Below are 25266 nucleotides of genomic sequence, written 5' to 3' on the forward strand. Positions count from 1 at the left end.
TTACACAGATGATTATATAATTCATGAAAAGACAATGCAAATGAACCTAAAATGATAGGACAAGGATTTTTTGGAGATTTTTGAAGCTCTTGCTCAAGTAATTTCTTCGAAATAATATTTAGAAATGAAAACCAGCTGGTGGCTAACACCTGTAATCCTAGCTGCTCAGGAGGCAGAGATCAGGAGGATCATCATTCAAAGCAAACAGTTTGAAAAAACTCATCACAGAAAAGGGCTGGTGGAGTGGCTCAAGGTTGTAGGCCCTGATGTCAAATCCCAGTACTGCAAAAAAAAAAAAAAAAAGAGAGAGAGAAATGAGAAAGAACCTAAGAAATTACCATGAGTGGGGGGAAAAGCCAAATAAGAGAGGTAGAAAAAGGTAATACTAAAATACTTCACAATGCTTGTAGTCAACATACTAATAATATTATCAACAAAGTAGTTTTATATTTATTTGACTTGGCGAGGTCTCTTGGGTCCTTTCTCTGGATAAATATCTTCAAGTACTACAGTGACTGCAAGTGAAAAAAGGGCCACTAAAGTGATTACTATCCTTAGGGCTTTGAACCAGTTGGGATAACATGGCAAGAGAAAAAGATCAACATGTAATGCTATCCCCAAACCTATCATTACTATGACTATAGCTTCTCTGAGTCCTTCAGAAATTAGAAAGGCAAACCATGAAAACAAAAGAGGAGCTATACTATTTGCTAAATTAAGGTAGTCTGGTTTGGCTGGACTACCTTCTGGCAGAGTAAAGCCCCATCTGACCCCTCCCAAGAAAGATAGGAAACTGGCCCCATAAGCTACCTGAGTAAAAGCTAATAAGGGGATATAAGTCTTTGTCATGACCATGACCAGTGGTGGAGCAACAAAGGGGATCAGTCCTCCCAGAGTTACATATAATGCTGGCTTTGGGCTGTGAAGCAGGTAAGTGATGTTCCTTGGTGGCCTGGCTGGAAGATCTGTTTGCTTCTGCTTTTTCTTAAAGCAGCATGGTGACATATGATAGCATTGTGTCTTGCTCATACATGCTTGAAATGACGGGAAAATGTGAGGCCTTGGAAACAAAGGGAAAATGTGCCATTGGAGAGATGTCTTGAAAGAAAATGCATCTATTTTGCTGGTTCCTAGTCTAGTTGTGAAAGGATACTTCAGTATCTGTAAAGAAAATAGAACCAGAAAACAAAATTAAAAAACAAAAATCCCTAACAGGTGGGAACATGTCTCAAGCAGCAGAGCACCTACCTAGCAAGCTTAAATCCCTGAGTTCAAACCCCAGCACTGCAAAAAACAAAAAATCCCACAAGATTTCTTAGTTCCCATCTGAAACAAAAACAAACCAAAAAATCTGTTTTCTGTTATGACATCAGATTTTACAGACAGGTTGAACTAACCACACAGTAATGTTACTGTTGGTATTAAACAGCAATACACTTTACTCCATATAGAAGTACAATTACTATGCCAACTAAAAAATAACTATGAAAAAATTATTAAAACACAAAAGTTGCTATACAACATGCAAAATAAATTAGTGAATAAAAATCTGTAATAAATAAACAAAACCTCCCACTATCTTTATCCCATGAGAGAAGTACCTGAAAGAGGAGCAGGTAAATCTAGGTCTTTAGCACTTAGTCTTCTAAACTGCTTCTTCTATGTTGCAAAAGCAGCAGCACCGATTACTATGGTAATGCTATTTTATGTAGAGAAAAGAAAATCTACTTTCCAATTTAGCTTTATAAATGCTGCATACATTCTTTGTACATGTCCTTGCCTATAATTCTAGCTTCCTCTACTTAGCAATTTAGGAAAATTACTTCATCTTTCAAAATTTAGCTTGAAGCTTTCCCTAACCTGTCTCTAGTTAGTTTAAGGCTCCTATTTTTTATATATATAATATAGTTAATATCCTATGCAAACCTCCATCAAAATTCTCTTCCTTTCCCATTCTGTGCCTAAGTGAGCAGATGCTAGACTTCAACTAAGCAGAACAATAAGTCAAAAAATGTTGGATGAGATAAAAACTGAAAGTTATTTAAGAATCTTGGTTGAGTCTTCAAAAACATGCTAGTAATAATCTCATCTTGGGACTTTTCCCCCTTTTGTTTCCATTTGAAATGATCTTCCTTCAACTACCTGCATGGCTATTCCCTCATTTCTGACCCACTTTAGTGCAATCCTGCATCTATTCTTGATGCCCCCTATTCCTCTTCCCTGCTTTACAGTTCTCCACAGCACTTACCACATAACATATTAAATATTTTACCTTTATTTTATTTTCATCCAGTCCCATCCATCCATTCCCCCTCACCCCGTTGTCGTCGTTGTCCCACCCACTTGAATTGAATACATGGGGATAAACAGAGTGCTTGTCTAGCAAGCATGAGGCCCTGAGTTCAAACCTCACTGCTGCCAATAAATAAACATTTTGTCATTTAGTTTAGTTTTGTTTTTACTGCTATGGCCCCAGCCAGAGCAATTCTTGGTAAACAATGCTCAATATTTGCTGAATAAACCAACCTTTGAAGATGCATGAGAAAATCTCTGGATAAAGTGAAGCATACTGGCCTCTATAGAAAGTATTGTTCAGGAGCAGGCCAAGCAGCACCGACTAATGTAGTTTTTCAGTGAAGGAGCTGAATCAGAAGCATGTTGCTGTGTTAAAAACAATATATCAATTATCCTCAAATAAATTTGTAAAAATTAGTAACTCATGAGAATTTCTTCCACATAACAATTTCCTTTCAAAACAAAATTATTGTTTTCAAAGAACTAGAAACACATTAAGGAAATAGATGTTTTTCTTCCTCAAACTGTTCTTTTGGTTTTGGCCGTTTGGGTGTAGCACAGACAGAAGATCTGGATTTTACAAACACCTCTACTACTTCCTAGCTGTATAGTGGACAAAATGCTTCATTTTTTTTGTTGTTGTTATTTTCTTTTTTTTTTCCATACTGGGGTTTGAACTCAGGGCCTCATGCTTGCTATAGTTTTCTCATCTTTAAAACTGAAGTTTCTGCGGAGTGCCAGTGGCTCACGCCTGCAATCCTAGCTACTCTGAAGGCAGAGATCAGGGGGACCACGGTTCCAAGCCATATCGGGGAAATAGTTGGAGAGACCCTATCTCGAAAATATCCAACACAAATAGAGCTGGTAGAGCGCCTACCTAGCAAGCGGAAAGCTCTTTCAAACTCTAATACCAACAAAACAAAAAAAGGAAGTTTTTTCTGTTCCTTTTGATTGTGTACCCACCTTAGTTACCTACTATGGGGCTCCAGACTTTATAGGTCAAAATAATGACAGCAGCAATAAATGCAGTTTAGCTGTGAGTCAGGCACTGTAACTATGTTTTAAGTGCATTAATTCTCCACTTCCGGGTATTCCCTAACGTATTTCCCAATTCACAAGTATTAAAGGTAAAAGTGATGCGAAGATTATGAGCAGAGACCTCAGGGTTAATCCGCCCACTTCAGGTGAAAACTCTCTATAATGATTCTATTTTCCCAACGGCACGCCGGCAAAGTGTAAGCCTCCAGCAAACATCTTAGGAAAAGAGGCGGAGTTTATAAGCAAAGATCCTTGAGACACCTTGGCCAAAAGTACCCACTTACTACCAACCCTTGATGACTCCCCAACTTGTACCCTTGGCGGCCCTGATACTTACTTGCTAGCGTCACGCGGGAATATGAAATGCTGAGCTGCAAGAACAGAAGGGACTCGTGGAAATGGCATTTCCGGCCAGTGCAGCTACTTCCTGAGAACTGAACAAAAATGAGTCCGGGTTGGACTTGACTTGCGCTAAAGCGGTTCCTACGTCCGTAGGGGCCATTCACTACTACTAGAAATAATAAATCAATATTCTTGTTGAAGTCGGCTGTCGAACAAGGTACCTTTACGGTCTCTGTTCCAGGGCTTCCAGCCAGCAGAATCTGTCTTCAGACTTTTTTTTTTTTAACTTTGCAAAACAACTGAGTTTTGGATCGACGGGATACATCTCACTCTGCAAATGGGTCCTTTCCCACCACTACTGATACTGGGAGAACACTGTTTTTACTTCTATTTTCTTTGCTAGGTTCTAGAAACTTCATTAAGGAATAAAGAATACAAAAAGCAGGATTTTCACTTCTATGAATCAAGGTGGAGCGTTAGGAACCTAGAGCTTGGGGGTGATCCAGGAAATCATTAGTCCTGCCACCTTAGGCTTCAGTTTATTTCTTGGCTGCGTAACCTTGGGCAAGTCCTTCTCTGTCAAAGAATTGACAGTAGGCAATTTGGGTGTCCTAACGTCTTTATGGATAAAGCTGAAGACAAAAGAGAGAGTTCATTTATTTAGGGGTCCACACCAGACAGTTCATCCATTCCTCAGGATTCTAGGAATCCATCCCTTAAAAGGTTTAGCTTTCTTTACAAGTTAAGGCCGCGGCGAAGTCTCCCTAAGAGCAATAGCTTTTAGTCCGCCTTGGCTTTCACTTTTATTTTCTCCTCTGGCATGGCGGCACCGCCCCTTCCAGTCGAGCGATACCCAATGAGTTTTTTTTTTGTTTCTCCCGGCCCTCCCCCCCCCCCCCATCTTTGCCAGAGGCGCAGGCTCCGCCAGAAACCCGCCCGTCGCCCGGAGGGGGGCGCGACGCCCGCGGTGCCCGAGAACTACCACTCCCAGCCGGTAGCGCGCGGGCCCAGCCGCGCAGGCCCCGCCGCACAGGCCTCTGGAGCCAGCTCTGTGGCCTGCTGGGGGCTGGAGTCTCAGCGCCGTGACACGTGAAAGGAAGGAGCGGAAGGTGTGAGCGGGTAGGAAAACACACGCTTTTCCGAAACTGGTTTGCTAATACTGTAAAGATAGTTTGGCGACGCGTGCTTGCCCAGAGGTCGTTGTCGGAAGGTGAAGAATGGGTGGGGAAGAACGGGTACACATTTACACGCCCACCCACTCGTTCACCTACGCTCAGTTCCGAGTATTGGCCCGGGGTTTTTGAGGAAGCGTACTGAACTCCGCTGTTCTCTACCTCACAAGCAGCGCGAGGAAAGGCAAAGGGGAGAAGATCACTGTGCTCCGCCTGGAGCCAAGAGAGCTGGGGGCGGAGCAGGGGGTAACCGCCGATCCTGCAGCCCAGCGCTGACAGCGTGAGGCGCGGTATCTCCATAAGGTCAACGAAGCCAGACCTGTGCGCGTACGTGCGTGTGTGTGTGCGCGCGCGCGTAGTGTGTGTGCGCGCGGGGCGGGGTCGTAGGGACAGGGGGCGGGCCCAGCGGGTCGTCCGCTCCTCCTCCACCCGGTTTGCCCCTCCTGGGCCTTGTGGGCCGGGCAGCCATTTTGGGAAGAGCTTTGTTATGATTGTAGGCTAGTCATCTTTACCGGTCTGAGAAGCTGGAAACGGGTTCTCAGACGCCTTGTCTTGTTTTTGACTGGAACCCCGCCGCTGCCGGGTGAGTGAGAATTCCGGAAACGGATCAGTAGGGGACCCCGGAGTCGTTACGGCGCGGGACTCCACCCGCTTCCTGACCCGCTGTGGGTTAAAACTAGTTTAAGGAGGGTCTCTCACAGGTGGTTGTGTGCGGGTCCGTCCGGGAGGGGTGAGCAGAGCCCTCGGGTGGTGTGGGCAGGACGCCCCCCTCCCCCACGCGCATGGAGCCTTGCACCCGAGCGTGGCGGTGGCTCCCTCTGCAACTTTGGTCTGTGGGTCGGAACGCTCACCTGCGACTTTTGGGCTCCCGTCCAGGCGTTGGGGCTTGGTGGCGTTCGAGAGACTTGTTTACGGGTTTGTTTTTCTTTACTTAAAATGAGAGCCAGAGGCTTGTTTTCCTATTGAGAAAAACCTAAGAAGGAAAAAGTCGCGTAAGTCAAAGGTAGGGTTCTGAGGGGAGAAGGAGCGCTTTCACGCCCGGCGTCCGGGTTCTCCGTGGCGAGACATTTTCTAGTAATTAGTCGGTCCAGTGTCTAGCAGGCCCCCTGCCACGGACGAAAGATTGGCCGATCTTGAAGTGTTCTGATCGGTTCTTCTATTCCATTTTAACTTCCCCACCCCGTGAAATTAAAAAAGAAAAACAACAACAAAAAGACTGAATCTAAAATGGCTGTAACTTGGGGAAGTCCCCCGATCTTTGATAACTTAATCGCAATAATACATTGTAATATTCTAGTCGTTTTTTTCCCGTGGGACATTAATTGGATCTTTTGATCTTTTGATTTTTTTTTTTCCATTGAGCGTCTTACCTTGAACACTTCTTATGGTTGGTGAAAATAAAGGTGAGGCTCACGAAGTTTGCTTACTTCAAAACTTTACATAAGAATGGGTGTGGTTTTTTCTTTTTTCTTTTTTTTGGTAGGTGCTGGTAGTATTGAAATTATGCTGTGATGTTAATTTTATCTGCTAATTTTGTGCTCTTAGGTTGGCTCGTCGTATTTGTTGAATACTTTTTAACTTTGGTATTTATTGCATAAAAAGAAAACACGGAGTTAATGGTGGTTCGTTTTTTAGTTTAGTAACAAGTTATCTGTAAATCGCATCACCAAGTAACGTGAGTGGTGGTTTTCAGTAGACTTAAATTTAGGTCTTTCCTATCTATAGTGCTGTTAAATTTTGAGACATTTACAAGTGAAATGCTCTTGCGAAAACATTCAGCAAGTGAAAACATAGTTTAGTTGCGGAGTGCCTGAGTGTTGTGCCTTTTTAAACAAAACGCTGTGGTTTTTTTTTTGCTAAAAAATAAAAATAGATCCAGAAGTTTCAACTGAAAACAAAAATGGTATAGATTGAAAACCAAAAACAGTATTTCAGTGTTTGTAACGGTGCTTTGTGTTATATAGAATGCTAATTGTGAATGAGAACTTTGAATAGTAAGTTAAACAGTAATGTTTCCTAGGGAGCCAGTTTCAACTTACTTTCATACACTCTTTCAAACACAAAAGTTTATTTTTGTTTATTCCCCTTGAAGTTTTTTTAATTCTTAAATTATTTTGTTGGTCTTACACAAAAATGACTCACTTTTTTTTCATAGAAATTAAAAGTTAATGGGGCTGGTGGTGTGGCAAGAGCACCTGCTTAGCAGGTGTGAGGCCCTGAGTTCAAACCCAAGTACCACACACACAAAAAATTAAAAGCTAGTGATTTGTGTCTTGACATTGCTACATACTGTACTTGGATGAGATCTCTTAATTTCTTTTTCACTGGGTTTTTTAAAATTTGTTTTTACTATTTTGTTTTTTTAGGGTACTGAAAACAATTTGTACATATTATAGACATTCTTTCCATTGATTCTGGATAGTTTCTTTTAGAGCTCTTGAAGTTTTGGGGGGAAATGAAAAGTTTTTATTTTGAATGAATAGAGTTTATGAATTAGAAAACTCACCAGTAGTTGTTTAAAATCTTAGCTGAGGAGGGCACATTCAGCCATTTTAATTACCTTAGAATAAGAAGTATGGGAATACATTTCTGCGTAAATCCACATGCACACTTGCACTTTTTTTTCTCCATGATGGGGATTGAACCCAGGGCCCTTTGAATGGTAGGCGACACTGACTATGTACTCCCAGCCTATGATTTATTTTGTAATGCTCAGTTGAAGATAAAACACACAATTCTGAATCATATTTCAAAAAATAGCGTATCTTTTATGGTTTAAGTCTTAACATGCCAGGGAGAGACTGCTGCTCAAAGTGCTTTATATTTACTAACTTACTTACTTCTATGAGTAGATACTGTTTCATCCCCCATTTTGTAGTTGAGAAAAATGAGGCAGAGACTCATTCAGTCAGTAGATAACCATGCCTCTATGCGAGCATAAGCATTCTGTTTCTAAGCCATTGTGTTTAACTGCTGCCTTTAACTGGGAGAGATTTTTTTTGTTGTTGTTTTATGCTATTTATTTATTTATCTATTTATTTTGCAATGCCAGAGATTGACCAAGGGCCTCACACATCCTATGCCAGGGCCCTGCTGGGGTGATATACCCTCCAGCCCTGACTGCTGCCCTTAAACATGAAAGTAAGACTATTGGGAAGATGAGAGACATAAACATTTTTAAGGGATCCCAACTTAAAAAGTAGTTCACAGAAAAGATAAATTTTGGTTTGTGATTTATCAAATTGGGGAGTGGAATCTTAAGTGGGGCAGAGATAACATGCTACCTCATAAAGTCTCCATGGTTAATGTTGTCTGGAATTTAATATATGGTTGTACTGTTGGAGACCTAACACCTCAAGTTACTTCTAAATCATACTCAGTGATTTCTGTTTCCCACTGAAGTCTGCCCCAAACAAAACTACCTAAAATAAAAAAATAATTTCAGTAAAAGAAACTAAACTACTTTTGTCCATAGCTATATCTTAATTAGTTGTAAGGTACATTACCTAATGTGATGAAAATTGAATTTTATAGGTGATTTCAAATATACTAAGCAAGTATTTAAAGAGGCCATTTAGTTTTTCTTTACTAAAGCAAATAGCCTTCAGTAGGTGTGGTGGGCAAGTGATTTTTCATTAAAACAGCTCATTAATTCTTTTCAAGAAATTCTGGAGGCTGTGCTGTGGTGCCAGTTTCAGTGTACTAGGGGCTGGGAATATATGGGTGTCCATAAAAACATTCCTGCCAGCAAAGAACTTTATAGCTGGGCAGGTTAAGCACAAAAAACACTTGTATAACAACATAGCTTTCAGGTCTCCTTCTCATTCCTTCTCTCTCTCTCTCTCTCTCTCTCTCTCTCCCTCTATATATATACATATATATGTATACATGTATACATGCACACACATATTTATTTATTTATTGTGATTGTGGGATCAAACCCAGGGCTTTGCACATACTAGACACACTCTCTACCACTGAGCTATACTTCTACCCCAGCTATCTTAAAGTAGTTGATTTAAACATATTTATTAAGTTGATTGTCTCTTTCTGTGATCAGAGTACTTTGTCTTATGTTGTCCAAACTTCAGGCTAAATCACCAGCATGAAGAAAGGTTGAACAGTAGGTTTGAATGGAATAAAAACATTTTTTCTCAGAAATCTCATTGAGACTGGCTATACTTTAAATTTAGCTTGAAAACTCTTGTTTGTACTTAGAAGTTTAAATTTCAGTATGTATATAACTTGTCTTCTGAATAATTGCTGACCCTGCTTTATAAATTTGCAGAAAAGTTGGGTTAAGGGGTCTTTGGATAGAGCTAAGGCTAGAGAGATACCTCAGTGGTAGAGCACTTGTCTACCACACAACATGTGCCAGGCCCTTGGTTAGAATCTAGCAGCACCAAAAAAAAAAAAAATGCTTGAGCTATTCCAGTTTTCATGCTGTTTATGGATTACTCTGCTTTTTACTAGTTTTACCAGATATGGTGGAAAAGGTAATGGCAGCCATTTATTGTAGACTTAATAAGCTAGATGCTGTAAAAGAGTCGAATACTTAATTTTATTATTCTTTTTAGTGCTTGTTTAAAATAAGTGATACTATTCTACATGTGTATATACAGAGTAAGAAATGAAGATTCAGGCACCTTTCTAAGACTCTAAAGGTCAGATTCCACCTCATTACACAGAGAGATGGCATAATATGCCCTTGAAGAGTAGGCACCAACTTTGTAGGCTGACAACCTGGATTCAGGTGTCAATTTTGCCACTTAGAACTTTGTGACCTTGGGTGAGTTACTTAGATAAGATTCTGTGCCTGTTTCCTCATCTGTTATATGAAGATAATACAGTACTTTTTCCTAGGGTTGTCATGATACATATAATAGAAATAATATTTGTAAGAAATTTATTTATAAGATATTTGTATTTATATTGTATTTATATATTTATTTATATATTATGTTAATGATATAATTATATATTTATATTTATAAGAAATATAATTTTTTATAATGTATGTCTGCAGGGAGCACTGTGTGTTGTTAGGTTATATTGTTTTTAATGAATATCATCTACATGAATCCAGTGAAATCTGCACAGGAGTTTTTCCTTCTTAGATATTTTCTGTTGACTTTTCTAAGTTATTTGAGTCAGGATCCAGGTCCCACATATTACAATTGGCCTTTTTCATGTGTATGTTTCTCCTCTGGTTTTTTTTGCCCTGGCACTTTGTTAAGGAAACCAGGTCATTCGTCCTGCAGTTTCTCACATTCTAGGCTTTCCTGATTTTCTAAAAATTGGTAATCAATAATAGAGTCTTAGATTGCAATTTGGGGCTTGGGAGGAGTCCGTGAATTTGGAGATTTTTATTCTTCTATAATTCTACAGAAGACAGAAGTAACACTTTACTTATATTCTCTCAATTTTGTTACCAGCAACAATCCAACAGTCTCCAAATTACAAATAGGGATTTGAAGCAAAAAAAGTTTGTGAAATGACTTACCCAAGATCACACAGTTAGTATGTAGGAAAACCAAGTAGGTTGAGAATCTGTTCCTCTAACTTAGAAGTAATGTATGGGCTAGAAACAAAACTATTCTTTTTTTTTATTGTTTTATTATTCATATGTGCATACAAGGCTTGGGTCATTTCTCCCCTCTACCCCCACCCCCTCCCTTACCACCCATTCCGACCCCTTCTTCTCCCCCCCCAGCCCCCTCAATACCTGGCAGAAACTATTTTGCCCTTATCTCTAATTTTGTTGAAGAGAGAGTATAAGCAATAATAGGAAGGAACAAGTGTTTTTGCTGGTTGAGATAAGGATAGCTATACAGGGAGTTGACTCACATTAATTTCCTGTGCGTGTTACCTTCTAGGTTAATTCTTTTTGATCTAACCTTTTCTCTAGTTCCTGGTCCCCTTTTCCTATTGGCCTCAGTTGCTTTTAAGGTAACAAGACTATTCTTGACAAGAAATTTTTAGAAAAGTTTCTGAGTAAACTGTCTTGTAATATAAGCAAATAGTCACTGCTGTTAAATCTCTGAATTATAAAAATTTTATAGTGTTTTAAATGTCACAAATAGCCTATTTAGTTATAATCATGCAAAACTATACCCTTTCAAGGTCAGTGTAGCTTGAAACTATTTGATAAAAGTTATCTTCTTTTGGCAGTTACTGGGGTTTGATCTCTGGACCACGTGAGCCATGCCTAAACAACTACTTTTGCATTATTTTTCACGTAAGGTCTCATTTTTGCCTGGGATGAACCTCAAGCCATGATCTTCCTACCTACACTTCCTGCATTGCTGAGAGTATAGGCATGTACCACTGTGCATTGCTTGTTTGCTGAGATGGGGATCTTGCTAACCTTTTGCCTATGCTAGCCTTGAACCTCCCTCCCAATCTCCACTTCCTGAGTAGCTGGGATTATAGGCTTGGACCACCCTGCCTGGCCAGTAAAAATGTTATCTTTACTCCTTGTTTGTAGTATGTTTAGTGTTGTGACTTTCTGAGCAAATGCCTTGAAACATTTTTGCTGTTTTAAAAAAATGGTTTCTGAATCTTGTATAAATCTAATCTGCTTAGTTACCTGATTTTTTTTTTTGTAGTACTGAGATTTGAACTCGGGGTCTTGTGCTTACTAGGTACTCTACCACTTTCAGTTAGGCTTCCAGGCCTTTTTTGCTTTAGTTATTTTTCAGATAGGGTCTTTTAGTTTTTTTGCCCAGTCTGGCCTCAAACCGAGATCCTCCTACCTACGCCTCCTGAGTAGTTGGGAATCATAGGCATACACCACCATGTCTGGCTAGTTATCTGAATCTTAGTAGCTAGAATTAAAGGTAACAGAATGAATGCTTCTGTTTTTTGTTCTGTAGCCTGGACTCTGATAGAATTAACCTTATCTTGGTCTTATTGTAGCCAGCCATTCTTGGAACTGTTGTGATTTAGCTAAATTCAGTTTTAGTGAATTTATTTGTGGGATAGTATTGTTAGGTTTGGTTGCAGCAAGTGCTTATGACCTTTGAATAAGAAAATACTGAAAAGATGAACTACCTGAGTTATAAATATTACTGTTTAATACTTTTCTGAAATTAGTTTTTAGGAAGCATATTTTGGAACAGTGAAACAGAAAGCACAGTGATTAAAGTTTATTACTGGTTGCAAGACTGGCAGGCTTCTTGTGTTGAACTTTATACTAATTGGTCTTTAAAATGATCCTTTGTTGTTTGTTTGGTTTGTGCTGTTTTAACTCCTTACATTTGCCTTTTTGCAACTATTAATTGGGAGAGGATGCTGGAAAGGTGTGCACAAATACACAGACATATAGATGCACTCTTAGTCTTGGACCCCTGGCACCTAGATCTGGGATGTATGACTGTGCTACTGAAATGCAAAGAAGTGAGGACAATTGGAATTCATTCCAGTGACTATTGTGTTGGTGGTGGTATTGCTAGCTGGGGCAATTTCCTAAGCAGACTTTTCCTGTGGTGTGACCTTGGCATTCGTTTTGACTGCCAAGTCAAGGAGCCTCTCATTCTCTGAACTTCCAGTTGCATTCTGATAATTTTATTTTCTGGTTAGACTACCTAAATATGGGCTGGAGACGTGGCTTAAATGGTAGAGTGCATGTCTAGCAAGACTAGGTCCTGAGTTCAAACCCTGGTACCAGCCTCCCCAGCGACCCTGATTTGTACATTTCGCTATTCCTAGAAAATTTTGTTACTGCTTCTATTTAGGGTAGTTTTATGGTTTTTTGTTGTTGTTGTTGTTTGGTGGTGGTTGTTTTTTGTTTTGGTGGTGCCAGAATTTGAACTCAGGGCCTTGTATTTACTAGGTGGTACTCTTATCACTTGAGCCATTCTGCCAGCCATTTTTTAGTATGGGTATTGTGTGGGGTGCGATACTGGGGCTTGAACTCAGAGCCTACACCTTGAGCCTTTCACCAGTCCTTTTCCGTGTTGGATTTTTTTCTTTAAGATAGGATCTCACCAACTATTTGCCCAGGGCTGGCTTTGAACCACGATCCTCCTGATCTCTGCCTCCTGAGTGGCTAAGAATACAGGTGTCAGCCACCAGCACCAGGCAGGGTATCAAACTATTTGTTAGGCTGGCTTCAAACGTCAATCATCCTGATCTCTGCCTCCCAGGAAGCTAGGATTACAGTATATAAGCAAAGCACTTGACATTTTCATCACCCAGAAGTTACTACTATTAACAATTGTTGCTTTTTTTTTTTTCTTTTTTTCATATTCCTAGGTATTTTTCAAAGTTCCCTAGCTGCCACAAAAAATGTTCACTACAGTAGCTATCCAGACTAGTATCTGATCCTGGGCCTTGTTGCATATTAGTTTAATTTTCCTTTAATCTACAATAATTCTTACTTTTCAGTGACACTAACTTTGAGACTGACTGGGTCATTTGTCCTGAGAATGGTTTTGTGAGTGTGTCCTTGGGGTATCATGTACCTTCTTCCATTTTGAATTTTTCCTTATTCTCAAGTTTTTAGGGAAAAAAATCTTGGGAGTCAAATTTGAACATTTTTGTCTGGAATACAACATAGTTATTTCTCATTTTGCTCATATTATAAAACACTTTACTACTATAGTAATGCTAAGACCAATCTTGGATGATCTGATCCACATATTAAATAGTCTCCTCCCCTTGCAACAAAACACTAATTTGTGTGGTAGTATATTGTCACAAAAAGAGCTACCAGTCCCTTATCCCTGGCCTAATATCTTAGACGAGGGGAGCTTTATTCAGTTATAATTTATATAACACAAAGTACACCCATCTAAAGTGTACAATTTAGTGGTTTCTAGTATAGTTTTTCAGAGTTTTGCAGTGATTACTACCAATTTTAGAACATTTGTATCACCCAAGAAAGAAACCCTGTATTCATTAGCGGTTTCCTCTGAACCCTTGGCAACTGCTAATCTACTTTCTCTGGATTTGCTTATTCTGGACATTTCATATATTCAGAATCATATACTGTGGTTTTTTGTGTCTTCTTTCATGAAATATAATATTTTCAAAGTACACCCATGTTGTATGTATTTGGAGGGATGGTACTGGGGTTTGAACTCTGACCTTATGAGGAAGATCTATCTCTTGAGCCATACCTCTAGCCCTTTATCAGTACTTCTTGCGAACATTTGTGATTAGAATTGGCGAGTACTATGGTTTTAATGTGTCCTACAAAATTCATGTGTTGGACATTTAGCCTCACACTTGCTAGGCAGCCATTCTACCACTCGAGCCTCTCTAAAGGTGGAAACTTTAAGATGTGATTAGATCATGAGGGTAAAGCTCTCATGAATGCATTAATACTGCTCATGGTAGATTAGTTATTTTAGGAGTGAGTCCCTGATAAAAAGAATGAATTCCTACCCCCTTTTCCTTTTCCCTCCTTCCTGTGTGCTCACTTGCCTTTTGACTGATCATTAATTATATAGCAAGAAACCTTTCCCCACATTTGGGCCCCTCAGTCTTGGACTTTCCAGCCTCCAGAACTGTGAGAAATAAATCTCTGGTCTTTATAAATTACCCAATCTCAGGTATTTTGTCACAAAATGGATTCTTTTAACAGTGAGTCATAGAGGTTTCATCACTTCATTCTTTTGCCAACTTCTTTTCCAAAGTAATATATGAGAATTCCTTATTTGTGTCACATCTTCATCAATACTTGATAGTGTCAGAATTTTCTTTTGTTAGTTTGATAGATGTGAAGTAGTATCTCCTGATACTCAGGTTTTAAAGTATGAATTAGTAACTCAAGGTAATGTTTTATGTGTCCTACTTTATATTATTTCATATGTATCTGTCATATTTCACTTCACATGAATTTTCTTAAGCACCTCTTATGAGCAGGGTAAATTATATTTTTGACAGAAACACATTATCATTGAGTTTGTAGTAGAAAAAAAATTTTTTTTTTTTTTTGTGGAACTGGGGTTTGAACTCAGGGCTTTGTGCTTACAAAGCAAGCACTATACTGGAGGTATCCATTTTGCTCTGGTTATTTGGGAGATGGAGTCTTGTGAACTGTTTGCCTTGGCTAGCCTCAAATGGTGATCCTCCGATCTCAGTCTCCCAAATAGCTAGGATTATAGGCATGAGCCATTGGCTCCTGGCTTATAAATAAGTTTATTTTCTGAACTCATAATAGCATATGTAATCATATGCTAGCAGACCACATATATGTTTTAATAACCATGGTAGTAGTTTCTTATATATACAGAAATGCCATATTTACAAAGTTTTCTTTTTTTTTTTGCGTTACTGGAGCTTGAACTAGGGGCCTTCACCTTAAGCCACTCCACCAGCCCTATTATTATTTTTGTTGTGAAGAGTTTTTCAAGATAGGTTCTCACGAACTGGGCTGGCTTCCAACAGTGATCCTTCTGATCTCTGCCTCCTGAGTAGCTAGGATTTACAAGGAGCTACATACTCAGCCCTCTAAGATCTCTCTCTCTCTCTCTCCCTCCCCCTCTCCCCTCTTCCCCCTCCCCCTCTCTTTCTCCCCCTCTTTCTCTCTCCCCCTCTCCCCCCTCCCTCCCTCTCCCCTTCTTCCTTCCCCCCTTCTTCAGTGCAGGGATTTGAATTTAGGGCCTCATGCAGGCACTCTACCACTTGAACCATTGCCTCCAGTCCTATTTGATTGAGTTATTTTTAGAATAGGGTCTCTATTTTTTTTTTCCTGGACCACAGTCCTATTTATGTTTCCCTCATAACTGGGATGATAGATTCATGTCACCATATCCAGCTTTTATTGGTTGAGATGGGGTCTTGTGAACTTTTTACCTGACTGGTAATGAACTGCCATCCTCCAGATCTCTGTCTTCCAATTGGTTAGGATTACACGCATGATCACTCCCACCCTAATGAAGCACAAATTTAACACACCTAAAAAATGAGACCTGAAACCTTGAAAATGAATGAGACATGAAGACAGTACAAGGAAATAAGCAGAGTACTACATTGAAGTCTTAAGGAACCGTTATATTCACAGGAGAAAAGAAAAAGTCAGAAAAGAAATAATCATAGGGTAGAGAGAAGACCAAGATACCTTAGCTGAGTGTGTGCTAGTGGTGCTGCTCTCAAAGATCGCACTAGCCCTTCGTGAATATTACTGATGTTAAAAGTGCTAACTTAAGATGAGTTGACTTTTTCTCCAAGCTTTGTCTTTATGACATCATTGCCTTTTCTTCAATGAAATGATGGTGTTAAGCTTTTTTTAAAATGTTCTTATTCAAATAAAATGGGCAACTTGTATCAGTCCTCACAACCTTTTTTTTTTTCCATTTTTCTAGTTTTGAGGATTTAACCCAGGCCTTGAACATGCTAGGAAAGCACTCTACCACTGAGCTCTACACCCTAGTCCTTTTTATGTTGCGATAGGACTGGCCTTGAGCCCTCCTGCTTTAGCCTCCTGAGTAGCTGGGATTGCAGGCATGCATCACCACACTTACAACATTTTTTGAAATTTTACAGCATGATGCAATTAATATTTGAGAACTGCTGAACTAATGATGTAATATCAGGAAACCAGGAAAGGCCATGGAATATGTTAGCAGGTATAAGCCATTGAGGTAGGTGATTAACAAGTTGGCTTTCTATTGACTTAAGATTTTTGTAGAGAGCAGAAATGTTTAAAAGCATGGTTGTGTTTCTTCAACCACAACCAACTTCATGAGTGATTTAGCAGAGTAAGCAAAAGGTGGGATTTTACTGACATTGGCATTTTGGCAATTGGTTGTAGGTTAGTGAGACAACAGTGAGCAATTTGAGGGAAAGGGAATCATGGTAAAGTAGATAATTTAAATTACATAGCTATAATGACTGATCTTTGTTTAAAATCATTGTAACTTACAAATATGAACCCTTATCTTGCTGTGAAACTCCTGTATCTCTTAGTCATTCATTCTAGTTTTTCTTGTTATTGTTTTGTTTTTTTGATTCTTAGGGTGGGGGGGATTGAACTCAGGGCTTTGCGCTTGCTAAGCAAGTGCTCTACATTCATTCCTTTTTTGCTCTGGTTAGTTTGGAGATAGGATCTTGTTTTTAGCCCAGTTGGGTCTGGACTGTGATCTTCCTGTTTTATACTTCTTGCTGAAGCTGGGACAACTGGTGTGTGTCACTACACCTAGCTCCCCCGCACCCCCACGTTGAGATGGGGTTTGCAAAAACTTTTTTTTTTTTTGGACCTGGGCTGGCCTCCAACTGTGATCCTCCTGGTCTCAGCCTTTGAAGTAGCTAGGACTAAAGACATGAGCCACTGGTGCCTGGCCAATCTGCAGTTAACTCTTTCTCATATCTTCCAACTAACTCCTTTGCACCCATATTCACAGTTAACTAAAGTTCTTGCTTTCTATTTCATTGAGAAGATAAAAGCAATAGATCTTTCAATTCTCATTAAAGTAGTACTCACGTAATCTGCCTTCTTACCTGCTACATAAAATGGTGATATTAGGTTCTCTTAAGTAAATAAAGCTTGTATGAAGGCACTGAAGGCCAGTATCTACAAGTACATCGGATCCCACTCCTTAGAACTGCTCAGAGACATTGTTTCAGCAGTTTTCTGCATCATCAGCTACTTTAGATTTTCCTTCTCTACTAGGGCATTGATATACACCAAAATAACTTTAGACCACACCTACCCTTCTGGCCATCACCCCACCTCTCTGTTCTGCATTAACACTTAAGAGTTTTCTACACTTGTAGTCTCCAGTTCCTTTGAATCACACTTTTACTGTTGCCCTCCTTTCCCAACATAGTTTGACCCTTTTATGTTGCTAAATCCAGTGGTCAGTATTCAGTTTTCATCTTACTTAATAGCCCTTGATAGAGCAGTCATGCCAACTTTTCTTAAGACATTTTTCTGCGTTGCTTCTGGTTTCCCATGGTATCTTTTGGTTTTTTTCCCCCTTTTGTCCTGTCTTTAAAGTTGTAATTTGCTAAGGTTCTTTCTACATTCATATTCACGGGTAATTTCACATAGCTCCATGGATTTAAATAAAATTGATGCCTCCATTTTATACTTCTACCATAAAATGCAGATTCATATTTATCTGCCTTATTTAACATCTCTACTTCTTAACTACCTAACAGGTACTTAAAAGTTAGCGTGTCCATAGAGTGCATGCTTAAGCCCCAGCACCGTTTTAAAAAAAAGTTAAAATGTCCCAAGAATTTCTCTTGTCATTATTTATGGGTTCTAATACAAATTATTAGAATTTGTAAGCATAGCAAGATGTCTAAACATAATTTATGCTACCAGTAAAACAGCCAAAAGACAATAACATGGGACTGGCGGGGTGGCTTAAATAGTACAGTGCCTGCCTAGCAAGCGTGAGGCCCTGTATTCAAACACCAGTACCACTAAAAAAATTAATTAATTAATTAATTAATGGAAATAACATTATGGGCTGGAATGAATATAGATCCAGTGGTATAGCATTTACCTACCATATACTCGGGTGGGTTCTATGCCTAGTACCAAAAGGAAAAAAAGTGAATTAAAGTATGTAAAAGAAATAACAACATAAAAAAAAAGTCTCTTTTTAAGAATAAGTCTTTTTTTAAAAAATCTCTACAAATTCTTTTTGAAGAAAGTCTTAAAACTATCCAAATATGTTAAAGAAGACCTAAGCTGGGTGTGGTGGCACAAGACTATATAATCTCAGCAAGCAAACAAAATGGCAACAATAAAAGAAAACCTAATAAGGTACTATGCTCATAATTTAGAAAATTTATTATAAGATGCAGTTATCACATATTGATCTAGATTCATTGTTGTTCCAAGCAATATCATAACAGATTTTTCTACTTGTTCTACTTGTTCTTAGCCAATAGCTAAGGACTTCAGTAAACATATATTATTGAGGGAAGGGGGAATAGCCTTGCCCTGCTACATACTATGCTATTAGATTTTGGTTTGTTTTTGGTGGTTCTGGGATTTGAACTCAGGGCCTCAGATTACCAGGCAGACACTGTACATCTTGAGCCACTCCACCAGCCCCTTTTTCATATTATGCTATTATAATGCTAAAATAGTTAAGACATATGACAGTAGTATAAGAATAGGTAAAGCCAATGAAACAGAAGCCTGAAGACAGATCTGTGTGTGCAGGTGCATATAAACACAGTTTATGATAGAACTGACTTTCTCAGTTGATAAAGACTGCTTTTGGAGCAATTGGTTATTTACATGGAAAGGAATGCACACAATTCAGTTCCATCTTATTGAAGTCTTAAGTAAAAGGCACAACCCATAAAACTGAGAAAACAATAGAGGTAATTTTTTTGGATTTTGGAGGGAAAAAAAGGCAGTTATAAATAAGACAGCAAAGCAGGATATGGTGGCTCATTCCTGTAATCCCAGGACTCATGATCCTGACACTGGAGGATCACAAGTTTCAGGCTAGCTTGGGCTTTATAGTGAGACCTTGTCTCCAAATAAATAACGTGACAAATGTCAATCATAAAGGAAATGATACACAATTTTGACTAAAATTAAGAACTTTTGTTCATCAAAAGACATAGTAAATACTGAGGATGTAGTTCAGTGGTAGAGCTCTTGCCTAGCATGCACAAGACAGTGAATTCAATCAGTGTTAACACACACACACACACACACACACACACACACACACACACACACACACACACACATATGCACACACACAATAGTATTAGCTGGAAATGGTACATGCTTTTAGTCTCACTCACTTGAGCCCTGGAGAGGCAAGCCTGGCCAATATAGTGAGACCCTGTCTCCAAAAAAAAAAAAAAGAAAAGAATAGGTGTTTTCCAAAAATGAAATGCAAAAGAACTGATAGATTGTAAAATGCAAATGAAGACCTTATAATATGGTAACTGTTTTATACCCACCAGCAAAGGATAATGTCCAGTTATCCTTGAGGAAGATCTTATAATATGGTAACCATTTTATACACACCAGCAAAGGATAATGTCCAGTTATCCTTGAGGGTATGGGAAAACTGAACTCGTTTAAGTACTGCTGCTGATGGTGTAAACTGGCAACACTTAGTTGGAAAGCAATATGACATAGTATTGTCAAGTTGAAGTTGTATTTTGTGTTACCTTATTGGTCAGCAGTCCCTTAATTTAGTACTTAGAGGAAAATTTAGGCTCTAGGAAGGAATTTGTTTTATGGAGGGGTGAAACGTGTATGTTCTTATTGTTGTTAGGGTGGATGGAGCCAATATAGATAGAAGTTGAAGTTACACAAGGAGTGATTAGTGACATACGTGGACTCTGGAGAAAATGAAAATGGTTTAGATAGTGTTTGACTGAAAGAGGCTCAGAATGGATAGGCAGAGAGATGGCTTTATTGTCTGGGAAGAAGCCCTGGGAAGGGGGTCCCCAGCAAGAGAGCTGGAGCCCCCAGCCACTTACAGACTGGGAGTGGATAAAAGGAGGGAGATGGAGAAGTCCCAGGAAGGTCACTGAGCAGGATAATCCGCAGTGCCCCTCTGACCCTCCCAAAATAATCTCTGAAGAACAGGTCATTCCTTCTAGACCAGGCGGGGAGTTTCTAGTAAGTGGCTAAAGGTGAATGTCTACTTTTCTTTAGGGTCATGTGGAGACTTTCCAATAAGTAACCTTCAGTAGGGTGGGGTCTAGTTCTAACATGGCTTCCTTTTGTTCACCCTAAAAGGAGCACAGGTAGAGTGATAAAGCCCTTGGCAAGGACCTCCTATCCTAGCAATATGCTTAGTTGTAAGGTACAAAATTAGATTGTGTTGTGCAGTATCTAACAGAGTGCCTGACATTACATGAAGTACCTGATATGTCAGAGATTTTGAAAAGACAAATTATTTGACAGATATTTTTAATAAATATGTTGGCTTTCCATTGCTGTGACAAAATACCTGAAAAAAGTTTCAATTCTCAGTTATGTGGGAGATCTCAATCCACACTGGCCTGGACAAAAAAATGTGAGACCCCATTTGAAAAATAACAAGCAAAAAAATGGCTAGGGGCATGGCTTCAGTGGTAGAGAGACCCTGAGTTCAAACCTCAGTACTGCCAAAAAAAAAATAAAAGAAGGAAAGGTGTATTTTGGCGTACAGTTCAGAGGTTTCAGTGAATGGCCAGTTGGCTCCATTACTTATGGGTCTGTGATGAGGCAGAACATTCTGGCAGCTAGGAAGCCAGGAAACTGAGACAACAAAAGAGGAAAAGGCCAAGCACATGCCTAAGGGCCCACTTCCTTCAACTAGGTCCCAGCTATTCTGTTTCCATCACCTCTTAATAGCCCATCAATGGATTAATGTATTGATCATAGTAGCTGTTATTATCCAGTCATCTCCAAGAGTCTTTAGAATCTAAACAATTTCAACATTACTCAAAAATCCAAAGTCTTTTCTGAGACTCAAGGCAATTCTTAGTTCCTGTAAAATTCAAAAACCAAGTTACATAGTTCATTGTATAATGGTAGGACAGGCACAGGATAACATTCCCATTCCTATGGATACATAGGAAGGAGAGATAGGACCAAAGCAAGACTGAAACCCAGCAGGACAAATATTAGCTGCATGTCCACTGTCCAAGAGAAACACTAGCATGATGTGAACTCCAAATTTCACTATGATCTGGCTACAAACAGCCAGCAGTACCCAAGTCACTGCCTGAAATGTGGTGCCTTAAAATTTACTCTGCTAGGTTAGTTACCAACTTTAAAATCAGCCTCCCTTAAAATCTCACTATATGAACAAAATGTATGTAAGTTGTTTGCCAGAATGTAACACAAGTGGTCTGTGTTCCAATTCCCAGTAGTGTCCTCCTTTACTTCTGAAGCTTCATTGTCTGCATTCTTGTCATCATTCTGGTCTTCTGAGCTTCCATCAGAATCACCTTTTAAGCCCTCTTTATAGCATTCTAAATTCTATCTTGTTTTTGCAAAGTTTCCCAAATTTCATCTGTAAACCAATTCCACAGACTTTTGAACCTCATAGTAAGGTATAATCACAGCAGTTACTTCACTTCTCTGTACCAATTTTCTGTGTTAGGTTGGTCACTGGTACCTAAGAAAATAAACTTAAAGGAGAAAGGGGGTATTTTGGCTCATGGTTTCAGTCTATGGACACTTGTTGCCATAGTCTGTGTCTATGTTGTTTCTGAGCTGGTGGTGAGCAGTAAGAAACTGCTCACCCCGTGGTAGGAAGGCAGGAGAGGGAGGGAAGGAGTACACCCTATAATTGCATTGCTCCAGTGACCTACTTCTTCCACGTAGACCTCACCTCCTACAGTTTCTTCCACCTTCCAGTATTCCGTTCAGCTATGAATCTGTTACCAGGGCACTGCACCTAGCTATAAGTCTTCCATCTGGGAAGAGAAGAATTCAAGCAAGACATGGAAACATAGCAAAATTTATTAGGAAAGTAATATACTTTCAGTAGACTGAAAACATGGACAATATTAGTTTTTGGGGGTTGAGTATTTATTGAGGTTGCTTTTTTTTTTTTTTTTTTTTCTTTGTGGGCCTTCACCTTGAGCCACTCCACCAGCCCTTTTTTGTGAAGGGTTTATTCGAGATAGAGTCTCGTGGAACTATTTGCCTGGGCTGGTTCGAACCACGATCCTCCTGATCTCTGCCTGCTTAGTAACTAGGATTACAGATGTGAGCCACTGGCGCCTGGCAGAGATTGCTTTTAAGAAATCCCTGTCTCTAGATCCAGCCTACAGACCTTAGGTCACAGGTGAGCAACAGGGTCACCAGACGAAGGTGGTTTTACAGAATTACAATATACAAATGATTATTGGGTCCACCTGACCTGTTGGGTATGGCTTGTTTTGTTTAGCAAAAAGACCCATCTTAGACTTTCATAAAGCCTTTCCTTTTTTTTTTTTTTTTTTTCTCCTGTCCTCTGTACAGGTGGTTGAACTCAGGGACTCTTCACTTGCTAGGTAGGGACTCAGAAACATCTTGTGACATCCCATGACCCTGGTGGGCTTTTTTTTCTTTTTTCTTTTCTTTTTTTTTTTTTTGGTGGTACTGGTATTTGAACTCAGGCCTCATGCTTGCTAGGCAGGTGCTCTACCACTTGAGCCATTCCACCAGCCCTTGGTGGGCGGGCTCTTTTGATCTTAACTGAGGCCCGTTACCTATAAGTTGGAAAGTTTAATTACAATGTTCTCTTTCAGAGACCTTGTTATCTCTTCCTTCTGTCCTTGAAGAATCCTCCATTTTAGGTTCCCTTTGCATATCCCCATTGCTCGTGGGTAACTGCTACCTATCAAATCCATTAATTGATTAAGCCATTGATCAATTAGGTGACTGGGTTAGAGCCCAGTCATCTCTGAACACTGCTGTATGGGGACCAAGCCTTCAAAACATGAGACTTTGGGGGACATTTCGTAACCACATTTTAACAATGAATTGTTAGAACAAGCATTCAGATACAAGTGATTCTGTATGCACATTGCATGAAGGGAGCAAAAGTACTCAAATGAAACCTGAAAAGGAATGGGTGAAGGTAGAACATTATATTTGTTAAAAGTTGACTGTTTCTATTTAACAACTTTTATTTAGAAGTTTTTAAATATGGAAAAAATTTACCCATTGCAACCATTTTGAAAAGTGTAAAACTGAGTAGCATGAAGTACAAATTATAGAATAGTTTCGTACAAATTATAGAATAGTTTCGTACAAATTATAGAATAGTTTCATTAACCCAAACTGAAACCTCTTACGTATTGAGCTGCCATTCCTTCTTCCTCCCAGCCCCTGGTAACCACTGATCTTTTTGTTTTGTTTATTTTTTGGCCAATAGGATAGGCTAAGGTAGATAATGGAACGAAACTAACAGTGACTAAGAAACTGGGGTGGTTTGTTTGTTTTTGACACACAGTCTCACTGTGTTGTTCAGGCTGGGCTTGAACTCAATGATTCTCCTGACTCTACCTTCCAAGTAGCTAGGGTTATAGGCATGTACCACTGCAGACAGCTCAGGAATTAGTTTGGGATATTTTTGTTTTTTAATCTGGAAAGCATTTGGAACCAGGAGAGTAACAAATGGAAAAAATAATGAAATAGACAGAACATTGGAACTTCCCTACTTTTATATTTCCCCTGGATTTCCTCTCTTGCCCTTTCCACATTGTCTACAAAATACTGACAGTTCCCAAAGTTCTGGCTTTAAACCAGACCCCTCCTTTGAGCTCCAGAGCATATGTTTGACATCTCATATTTTTAAATGTTTTAAAAAATCTTTTGATGTTACTGGAGTTTGATCTCAGGGCCCTTACGCTTGCTAGGCAGGTGCTCTACTACTTGACTCATACTCCCAGCCCCTTTCTGCTTTAGTTTTCAGATGAGGTCTGGAGATTCTGCTGGGGGCCTGCTTCTGAGCATGATCTTCTACCTGTGCCTCCAGCCTAGCTGGAATTACTCGTTTATACCACTGTGCCCAGACCAGAAAAAAATTTTTTTTAAAGAATCTTGATTATTCCCTGTTAGTCTTTCACTTTTTTTGTGTGTGTGTATAGGAGTTTGAACTTAGGCCTCACACTTTCTAGGCTGGAGCTCTACCACTTTAGCCACTCCACCAGCTGTTTTGTATTGGGTATTTTTGAGATAGGGTCTCAAGAAGTGTTTGCCTAGTCTGGCTTCGAACTGCGATCCTCCTGATTTCCGCCTCCTGAGTAGCTAAGATTACAGGCATGAGCCACTGGCACCTGACTTTTCACTTCTTTTAAAAGTTTTGTGGTGTTTTTGGTAGTGGGGTTTGAACTGTGTGTCCTCGCACTTGTTAGGCAGGCACTTGAACCGTGCCCCTACCCTTAAAAGTTTAAGATCATTTTAAATGATGTATTTTTTCCTTCTCAAAAATTTTCAGTAATAATCAAAAGCCCAAAAAATTTGACACTATTAAAAAAGCCACAGTTCAGGGGGTGGGGGGAAGGGGGGAAATGACCCAAACATTGTATGCACATATGAATAAAAGAAAAAAAAAGCCACAGTCCTAAAAGATGTCACTAAAGAACTTTAGTTCAAATTTTCACAGAGCAGGCTGTGTGTGGTGACTGACACCTATAAATCCCAGCTACTTGACAGGCAGAAATAGGACCATCAAGATCCAAAGCTGGCCCAGGCAAAAGTATGAGATCTTACCTGAAAAAGAAATGAAAGCAAAAAGGGCTTGGGGATATGGCTTAAGTAGTAGAGCACTTAACCTAGGAAGCATGAAGGTCCTGAGTTTAAAAACTGAGTACTAGCTAGGCACAGTGGCACGCGCCTGTAATTCTAGCTGCTTGGGGGCGGAGATTAGGAGGTTCACAGTTCAAGGCCAATCTGGGTAAATAGTTTGAGAGACCTCATCTCTAAAATAACCAGAGCATCAACCAGCAAAACCCTTGTTCCTTCCTATTATTGCTTATACTCTCTCTACAA

General features: G+C 39.5%; 2 protein-coding genes across 4 annotated transcripts in view; one reads left to right on the forward strand and one right to left on the reverse strand.

The window, feature by feature from the left end:
- Positions 1-425: 425 nt before the first annotated feature.
- Tmem69 (transmembrane protein 69) lies at positions 426-4459 on the reverse strand. 2 transcript variants are annotated; one of them, XM_020157644.2, is made up of 3 exons: positions 3671-4459; positions 2527-2661; positions 426-1161 (listed from the first exon to the last, which is right to left on the reverse strand). In XM_020157644.2, exons 2-3 carry the CDS (start codon positions 2566-2568, stop codon positions 451-453), a joined length of 753 nt encoding a protein of 250 aa, XP_020013233.2. In that variant the 5' UTR covers positions 2569-2661; positions 3671-4459; the 3' UTR covers positions 426-450. The 2 variants fall into 2 exon arrangements, with proteins under 2 accessions (XP_020013233.2, XP_073936375.1); XM_074080274.1 differs by having other exon boundaries at positions 2527-2642; positions 3671-3751.
- Positions 4460-4651: 192 nt separating this feature from the next.
- Gpbp1l1 (GC-rich promoter binding protein 1 like 1) overlaps positions 4652-25266 on the forward strand; it is a 52294-nt gene continuing 31679 nt past the window's right edge. The window contains exon 1 of one of the 2 annotated variants that reach the window (XM_074080272.1): positions 4652-4794. The gene's annotated coding sequence lies outside the window, so the exon portion shown is untranslated. Of the gene's footprint in view, positions 4795-5270; positions 5431-25266 lie in introns of those variants that run through there. The other variant, XM_020157643.2, reaches the window with a different exon arrangement.

The sequence above is a fragment of the Castor canadensis genome, chromosome 7 (genome assembly GCF_047511655.1).
Source record: "Castor canadensis chromosome 7, mCasCan1.hap1v2, whole genome shotgun sequence".
NCBI classification, from domain to species: domain Eukaryota; kingdom Metazoa; phylum Chordata; class Mammalia; order Rodentia; family Castoridae; genus Castor; species Castor canadensis.